This window comes from Sapajus apella, unplaced genomic scaffold (genome assembly GCF_009761245.1).
Source record: "Sapajus apella isolate SASKATOON/1434 unplaced genomic scaffold, GSC_monkey_1.0 scaffold46, whole genome shotgun sequence".
Classification (NCBI taxonomy): Eukaryota; Metazoa; Chordata; class Mammalia; order Primates; family Cebidae; genus Sapajus; species Sapajus apella.
In genome coordinates, this window is record NW_022436986.1 from 444,444 (window position 1) to 453,380 (window position 8,937).

At 54.8% G+C, this 8,937-nt stretch overlaps 1 protein-coding gene across 9 annotated transcripts in view; it reads right to left on the reverse strand.

Moving 5' to 3' along the window:
- Window positions 1–604: 604 nt before the first annotated feature.
- FAM214B (family with sequence similarity 214 member B) overlaps window positions 605–8,937 on the reverse strand; it is a 13,742-nt gene continuing 5,409 nt past the window's right edge. For 4 of the 9 annotated variants that reach the window (XM_032239948.1, XM_032239945.1, XM_032239943.1 and 1 more), the window contains exons 2-9: window positions 5,349–5,492; window positions 4,134–5,103; window positions 3,312–3,370; window positions 3,016–3,121; window positions 2,730–2,888; window positions 2,413–2,481; window positions 2,154–2,329; window positions 605–1,867 (exon numbers count right to left, since the gene is read on the reverse strand). In XM_032239948.1, the coding sequence (XP_032095839.1) occupies window positions 1,714–1,867; window positions 2,154–2,329; window positions 2,413–2,481; window positions 2,730–2,888; window positions 3,016–3,121; window positions 3,312–3,370; window positions 4,134–5,027 (1,617 nt within the window). In that variant the 5' untranslated portion in view covers window positions 5,028–5,103; window positions 5,349–5,492 and the 3' untranslated portion in view covers window positions 605–1,713. The other 5 variants (XM_032239946.1, XM_032239941.1, XM_032239944.1 and 2 more) reach the window with 5 other exon arrangements.

Sequence of the window (8,937 nt, forward strand, 5' to 3'; positions counted from 1 at the left end):
CCATGGTTGCCATAGTGACATTTTCTGGTAGGCCCGCTGTGCTCTGCCCAGCCGCCCCACTGGGGACTGACCCCAATCTTGCTGCCATGGAAACTGGGCCTAACATTGCCTGGCGATTGGGCCGAGATTTTCCCCTCCCCGCTTTTCTCAAGACACTACAGCTCTTTCCCTGTCTTCCCAAGCAAGGTCTGTCATGCCTAGTCTTACACACAGAGTCCAGCAAACAGCCTCAGCGTTCAACCTTGTCTGGAGCATGTCACCATGCACACATCCCTAATGCTCTGGTAGTCAAGAGACCTCCGTAGTCACCTCCATTTTACATATAAGGGCACTGACGTTCTGAGGGACTAAAGTCATTAACAGAACCAGTATTAGAATCCTGATCTAGAATTCAGAGTTCAGCACCTAAGGCTGAACTTTACCCACCAACCCCTCCGAAAGGAGCCAGACCAGGCCCCAAGAATCAGCAGAGACTAGCCTAAGACCTCATGGGCCCAGGCCTGTTGCTTCCTCTCTGGTAGAAAGGTCAGAGTCCCAACTCCAGGCAGGCCTCCATCTCCCTTAACACCCTCTCCCCAACAACAACAACAAAAGTAGAGCTTAGTTCAAGTTTCCAAACAAGAATTTATTTTCTTTTTTAATTTTTTTTTTCTAAAAAAAAGTACCAGGTACAATTTTTTCCTGTTTTTGTTTTGTTTTTTCAAGTTTCAGCAAATGCTTGTTCCCCTCAGCCCAGCCCCAGGAATCAGGACTGAGGCTGGGTCAGAGTCTGGAGTGGGGAATGGGGTAGTTGGGAACCACATGACTGAGTTTGAGGAGTGCCCCTCACCCCAGCTGAGGTAGGTGGGTCAGAGTCTGGCCAGGTGAGAGGAGGCACCCCAGTCCTTGGCCCTGCCTCTGCCCCCTGGACACCTTCTTCAGTCAGGACCCCAAAGCAAGGAGACACAGGTAGGAAGAAAGGGACAACTGGAGTCTGGAGCCCTAGGTGAGGGGTGGTTAGCCCCTGTGTGTGTGCATACATGCACACTCTCTTTCACACACACATACCACACAAAGACAAGCTTGTGCGCACACACACATACGCATAACTTGGCTTTCAGGGATAGGTCAAAGGGTAGGGGAAGTGAAGGGACTAGGGGAAGGACAGGGGAAACTGAGTCTTTGGCTACTGACTCAGTCCCTCTGGAATAACCCCTCTTCCCTCAGCTGAGAGAGAGCAGTTCTCTTTCCACCCTCCGCATAAGCCTCTTCAACTCCTGAGATTGGAGCAGTATCTGAGAGTAGGAAAAGAGGGGGAGGGGGTGATGCCAATTACCAGGTGTGGGAGGTTACCAAGGCAATCCAATTTGAATAAATTATAAATTAAAAATAAATAAAATAATAAGTGGCCCCTGCCCAGGACAGGGAGGCAACGCTGGCATGACTTGCCTGGGAACTTGGGACAACCTCAGGGTAGCTCCGGTTCCTCCCTACTACCTAAGCTGGCCTGGGAAACCCAAGGGAGGGGACAGGCACATGGAGTACCCGAAGTAGGGCAGGGTGTAGTAAAGATCAGAAGCTTTAAACACCCAAATAATCCATTTGGGCGTGAGCATGATGAGGGCTTTAATTCAAGCCTGAAGGGTCTCTTGCCATCTCTCCGTACATGTTCTCTGTCTAAGATGAAGCAGGATGGGCAGGTCATTAGCCCACATGGGTTCAGAGTGCTGGCAATCAGGGCAAAGGTGAATAACGTGGATTATGAGGGGCCTCGGTCACAGCCTGCAGTTCGTAGGGGAGCCCTGTGTCCAGCTCTAGGCTCCGGCGGGAAAAAAGCAGGCGGATATCTCCATGCAGGCTTAAGCGGCCTGAGCGGGAGCTCCGGAACCTGGAGGAGGACAATGTGATCAAAGTAAGAATCCAGGCTGGTTGCAGTGGCTCATGCCTCTCGTTCCAGTGCTTTGGGAGGCCCCAGTGGGAGGGCTGCTTGAGCCCAGGAGTTGGAGACCAGCCTGAGCAACATAGCGAGAACCCATCCCTAAAAATAAATAAATAAATGTGTAAATAAACATTTAAAAATACACCAATAAGAATCCAGACAGTACCGAAGGAGAGAACCTCTTCAGGGAAGGGATACCTGGGCCTCCCCAGCTGTCCCTGGGCCCTCTCCTCACCTGAGGTGCAGCAAGTAGCAGAGGAGGCGGTGGGTGGGGTTAGCATTTCCCTCCTCACCCACAGGCACCAAAAAGAGACGATGGCGCAGGAAGGTCATGTGGGCAGCAGGCATGTCCGAGAAGTCAAAGGTCACGAGGAACATCTTCACCACAGTCTGGTTGGGGTTAAATAAGGTCTGGGGGCAGGACAGTTAAGGTTGGTAGAGCCAGAGGGCTGCTTTCCTCTCTCTCCATTCCCACTCCCTCAGGGCAAACTCACCACTTGGATGGTGCCCACCTTGGGCACGCTGTAACCCTTCCTCCCCAGGGGTTTCAGATCCATGACGCCCTGGGAAGGACAGGGAGCCATGAGTCAAGGTGGGGACTAGGAAAACCCTGAGCCCCAAATACACATCCCTCTCTACAATCTCTCACCCTGAACCTGTCCCTGCCCTACTCTAGAGTTCTCCTTACCTTGCCCTGACCTGACTCACTCCTAGGTGAGGAATAAGCAAGAAATACCTCTTGCCCCTTGGCCCTGCCCCCAACCCCTCATCCTCCTGATGAGCTGACTTTGGGGTTGGAGTCAAGGCATACCAGGAAGGGAGCCGGGGCATTCTGCTCAGAAACATCAAAGAAGGTAACAGTGACAGGCAGCGTGACATGCTGGGGGCAGTAGGACCCACTAGCTCCAATCTCTGCTGTGAAGCCCTCAATGTGGCCAGATGGTGCAAAACGTCCTCGCAGCAATGATTCCTGGGGTTAGGGTGGCGAAAACACATTATGAGAGAGATGCTGATTCTTTTCCTTATCCATCCAAGACACATTCCACCATCCCACCCCTCCCTGGACCCTCCCAGTCACAGAGCCCAAGGGGAGCTACCTCAAAGTTGCCCAGCAGGGTACGGCTGACAGCAGGGGTAGGAACAGGGGAGGCACTGGGGGGGCTCAGCAGGCCTGGACCCTTCCGGAGGTTTCGAAGGGGGCTCCTGGTAGAGGAGGGGACACACAGGGGGTTGGCTTGAGGTATTCTGGGATTCCTGCTCATGCCCTTGGACTCCACCCTTTGCCACTATCTAGGGCTTCTGCCCTGGGGTACCCCTACTCTGGTAGTGGAAAGAAGATTACAGACTTTTCCCATTCTCAGCAACAGGGTAGAGGGAAAAGCTGGTCACTTACAGCTTCAGGCGACGGGCACCTTTCAGCCTCCTCCCCATGGGACTGCAGTCTGTTGGGTCCTATGGAGATAAAAGATTGGGAAAAGAAACTGGGTGAAGCCCACGTATGTTTTGGGGTAGAAGCTCATCACAAACTCTCAAAGGAACACCACCTCCCCCAGGCCTCCACCTTTACCCACACAAATATCCACTTAAGAGTACATGAGCCGGGTGCGGTGGCTCAAGCCTGTAATCCCAGCACTTTGGGAGGCCGAGGCGGGTGGATCACGAGGTCAAGAGATCGAGACCATCCTGGTCAACATAGGGAAACCCTGTCTCTACTAAAAATACAAAAAATTAGCTGAGCATGGTGGCGCGTGCCTGTAATCCCAGCTACTCAGGAGGCTGAGGCAGGAGAATTGCCTGAACCCAGGAGGTGGAGGTTGCGGTGAGCCGAGATCGCGCCATTGCACTCCAGCCTGGGTAACATGAGTGAAACTCCGTCTCAAAAAAAAAAAAAAAAAAAAAAAAGAGTACATGAAGGCCAGGCACAGTGGCTCACGCCTGTAATCACAGCACTTTGGAAGGCCGAGGTAGGTAGATCACTTGAGCTCAGGAGTTCAAGACCAGCCTGGGCAACATGGCGAAACCCCATTTCTACCAAAAATACCAAAAAATCAGCTGGGTGCAATGTCATGTGCCTGTGGTCCCAGATACTCAGGAGGTTGAGGTGAGAGGATCGCTTGAGCCTGGTAGGAGGAGACTGCAGTGAGCCAAGATTGTACCACTGCACTCAAGCAGTGATGGAGTGAGAAAGAGTAAATGAGCTCCTTCACTGACTTACCAAAACAGGCTCCTTGGGCCCAGGCAGCAGGTGGCTCCAGAAGGGTGTAGCTTTGGCATCAGAACTGTTGGCAGCAGTAGGGTGGCCCAGGGTTCCCCGGCGCCTCCGAGGGGCTGGCCCCTCTTCCTCAGAGCTGACATCTGGGGCTTCTCCAGCAGGAAGCAGCCTTCGCTTGGTGGGGCAGGGGCCTGGAGGTCCAGGGCCAGGGGGTGTGTGCTCGGGACTGTGCCCATTGGCAGTGCCAGGGGACTCCCTAGGCCAGAGGCTACGCCCATTACCCACCCCAGCCACTGGGCTCTTACCCCCTATTTGTGCAAGACTGTGCAAATCAGTGTCAATTGTGTGCAGCTGGCCTGGAGGGGCTGGCCCTGGGGACTCCCCCAGGGAACCCTGTCCCCCTGGATCTGGGGAGGCCCAGTCTCTGGTGTGCAAAGTATTGCAGGAAGCATTTGATGGGGGGCAGGGGGGACTCCAGGCCCCTGAAGTCCAAGATGAGGTGACACTACTTCCCTGTTCCACAACACAGAGGCCACGGTGGGAGAAATGCTGGCTGGCCACACCTAGTCCCAGCCCCAGTCCCTCTGGGCCCAAGAGCCCCACAGTAGATGGTTCTTCAGGGGGTAATCCCTCTCTGGCCCCCAGCCCAGGGCCTCTCTTCAGCTCCCGGGGACCCTCAGTGGGTGGGGCTGGTCGCTTCAGGGCCCTGTGAGGTTCAGAGGCACCAGCTGGAGGGGAAAAGATGGATACCTGGTAGACCCCGGGGGATGTCGCCCCCCCTGCTGGGCTATAGCCCATGAGCAGGCCACCCTGGAGGGCCCCCTGTCTGACTGGAGGCTGTGAAGGGCCAGCCTCTGGCTCTGAGGATGGAGACGGCTCCGCCTGCACGTGGCGCATGAAGCCCCCCCTTGGGTCAGGGGGGCCCCCCAACACGGCCTTTATGCTGGGCCTGGGCTGGGGGGCCTGGGGACATCTGTGTAAGAGAAGAGAAGAAAAGGTGGTCAGGGGACTCAATGAGTCTTCTTCCTTCAAGCTGAGATTCAGATCCTCTCCTTGCCTAAAGAGGTGACTTTAATGGGTTCCCAGGGGTGAATGTATACAAATCCCTGGATGGACTAATGGAATATAGAGACCACTCTCAGAACTCCTGAGAAGGTGACAGGTTTAGCTCAGGCTTCTTACTGGACCTGCTTCCCCCTCCCTCTCCCTGGCACTTACCCCGATGAAGAGGCTTTAAGCCTAGCTGTGAGTCCCCTCTTCCCAACTGATGCCTTGTGCCCCTAGCTTGCAGTCTGATCCATGCCTGCTGCACTGGCAAGGTGACTGCCACCATTCCGTGCAGCTCCTGGGCTCAGCAGGACCCTGAGGAGAGAAGAACAGACATAAGCCAGGAACACTGGAGCCAGCAGTAAGGCCTGTCACCAATTATAGACTAATATAGTATACCCCAGGACATCCTTCTCCCATGTGAGAGGCTCTTCAGAAACAGAGGGGGCAGGCTTGGGATCCAGGCCCAGATGGCAGAGTTGGGTTCCCTAAGGAGTCAGAGAGGCAGGTCTTGGCTCAGTGTAATAAGGATGTGACAAGTAAGTTGAGGTACAATAACTACTTGTCAGGGCCACCATTTGAGGTCTCCTGCCCTACATGGAGGAAGGGATGAGAGACCCCTAGATCCAAGAGACCAGGCCAGCTGAGAGGTGACCAGGGCCAGAATTCAGATCTCTTACTCAAAGCCATCAAATTGTACAACTCCTTCTTATTTGTCTGTCTCCAAAGAGACAAGTGCCATCCTGGAGCACTAAGGCCAGAGGTCTTACACAGTTACACCCCATCAGCAGTCCTCAGAGGTACAAACCTCAAGTCAGCTCAAAGCTGGCCCTTCAGCCCTAAACTCCAGATTGCCTCCAGCAGTCTGTCTCTTTAACAAGAGGCAACAAATCCGACCAAAAACAAGAGGGGGAAGGGGAAGGAGTCACTGCCAGAAGGCACTTTCCAGGGCCCTCCTGCAAAGCCCTGCAAACTAGAGATAAGGCTGCAGCAGTCAGTCAGCTGGAAACAACTAGGGAGTACCTCTCCATGCCCCTCCCCCAGCACTCACACATCCAACACCAAAACCCCAAACTACTGGAGCACAAGATGGTCGTCCCTAACTATTCCAGCCCATACTAGGGTGAGGGGAATGTCAATTTGAAAGCCAGCTGCCCCCAGAGTCAGCCTTCTCCTTTGGGCATTAGCCCATGCTATCTGACTTTCACAATGCCCTTTCCCCTTTGAGGAGTACCCTTTGAATGCCTACCCAAGACTCTTCCTCCTTGGCTAGGCCAAATGACATCTCCTCCAGAAAGTCTGCTCTGTCTACCCCAGACCATAAGCATCTCTCCCTCCTCTGAGACCTCACCTATGGCAGTCTTACTACTTCCTGTAAGCTCAATAACAGTTCTGCTGACTCCTGTGAGTAAAGCATCTTCTAGACTGACCATAGAGTTTCTGAGGACAGGTCTGTGTCCCATTCCTCCATCCAACTCTGAGTACAGGGGTAAGCACAAAGCAGGGCTCAAAAAAAGGAGAACGCAAGTCCCACAGATCTGGGCAGCAGTCTTGACAATGCAGAGAAAAGTTCCCCAGATGAGAGAAGCAGAGATATTAATTGTATAAGAGAGAATCAGGAACAACAGAGGTGGGGGTTGGAGGGAGGCAGAAAGAGATTATACCCAGAGACTGAAAAGCTCTCCCACACCAAGTTCCCATTATTGTACCCCACTATCCCACTTCACCAAATTCTCCTTAGAATTGAGATCCCTAAGAAAATCCTGGTTCCCTGTGGTGGGTGGGATGGCTGGAAAGGGCAGAACACCAATGGCAACATTGTCAGAAGGTACAACCTGCACTAATTTCTACCCTTTCTTTCCTCCACCCAAGCCACACAGATTCAGGAAGGGCCTTTTCCTTAGCACCACCAGTTCCAGGTCATCCCAGTTGCCCTCTTGAGCCCTTGCCCTGGGGAAGCCAGGTGATGACATGATGCCTTACCTGACCCCAGCATATCTGGCATCTGCTCATTAACTCCAGAGCCCTCTCAGTTCCTACCCTGTCAACAAGACGCTCTAAGATTCACTCCCCTGCCACCCAGCCAGTCTGGCTCTAGACCATGGCTTCAAGCTGACTCATGGGGCAGGACTGCAGGGGAGGGGGGCAGGGCAGAGTAGGCCAAATCTCACTCTTCTTGCAGGGGGTGGGCAGCAGCTGGCATGAAACAGCTGTGCCAGGCTGTGGCTAGCAAAGACTACAGCTCCCAACATGCCAAGGGAGCAAGGCTAGCAAAAACAAGTCCCAGGATACGCCTGTACCTTCAGACACCTTCGAGGCCTGGGAGGTGGGTGAGATGGGTATTGGTGTAGGTGTCAGCTTCCAGGCTCATTCTCCCCTTCCCTTCAGTATTAAAGATTTCCATTTCTACCATGATCAAGAAGAGTAACAGGAAGAATTCCTATCCATGTGCTTTCCACCCTCATCCTGTGCAGAGAATTACTGCCAGCTGCTCTCTATTTTGTCCCTACACATGTCCACACAAGCTAGGGGGGCTGTTCCCACAGACCACCACTGTGGGTAGGAAGGTCGACCTCTTTTACCAATCCCTCGGCTCCAAGCCTAGAGCCCTCCACCCTCAGTGGGGAGGGAGCAGACCTTAGCAGCCTCTCTAAACTAAGCCGGGCAGACTCACCTGACTCCTGGACTCCTTGTTCTGGGCGATCCCTTACCCCCTGCGCAGCCTCCCAGGTCCTTTTTCAATCCTTACCTCCCCATAGCCTGGGACAGGCCCCATACTGTAGTGGAGCTTGGGAGATTTGCTTTTTCCCTCTAGCACACACTCACCCCGCTCCCAAATTGGCTCCGCTGCGGTGGCCGGTGCTCCGGGCCCTTCCGTCCCGTCCCGGTCCCTCCCCTCGGATCCCCGGTCCTCCCTGCCACAGGCCCCCAACCCAGACAAAGGGTGGCTCAGGCTGAGCCCTGCTCTGCTAGGCTCTTCGCTGTTCAGCTTCGTGTGCAATACTAGCGGGCCTTGACGTCCGCAGCCCCCCAGCCGCTGCCGCGCCCCTCCCTGCGACGGTCCCTCCCCGGGGCCGCCCCGGCTCCGCGCCGCCGACTCCGCTGCCCCTCTGACTCACAGGCCATTTCCTACCAGCTGATGGGGCCGCCCGCCCCGCCCAGCGCCCCACCACCAGCGCCGCGGCGGCCACGGCCGCCACGCCCCCCTCAGGCCACGCCCTCCCTGGAAAGCGATCATGCTCATTGGTCCATAAGAAGCCAGCCTCCCCGCAACCTCAAGTGTGAGGCACGCCCCCTCCAAGAGGCACACGCCTATTGGTCCACAGCGGGGTAGGCCTACCCAAGGTCGCTCCGCCAGTCTTTTTAACCCGTCAGTTGCTGGAGTCCAAAGCAACACCCAGCCCTGCCATTTAACCCCTTCAAAGGCGTAGTCCTCCCATATCTTACCCCTCCACTCTACTCCCCCGCCCTTCCTCCTTCCAGGCCGATTAATAGGAAGCCCGAGGGCTTTAAAGATACAGTATGAGGACCGGGCGCGGTGGCTCAAGCCTGTAATCCCAGCACTTTGGGAGGCCGAGGCGGGTGGATCACGAGGTCAAGAGATCGAGACCATCCTGGTCAACATGGTGAAACCCCGTCTCTACTAAAAATACAAAAAATTAGCTGGGCATGGTGGCGCGTGCCTGTAATCCCAGCTACTCAGAAGGCTGAGGCAGGAGAATTGCCTGAACCCAGGAGACGGAGGTTGCGGTGAGCCGAG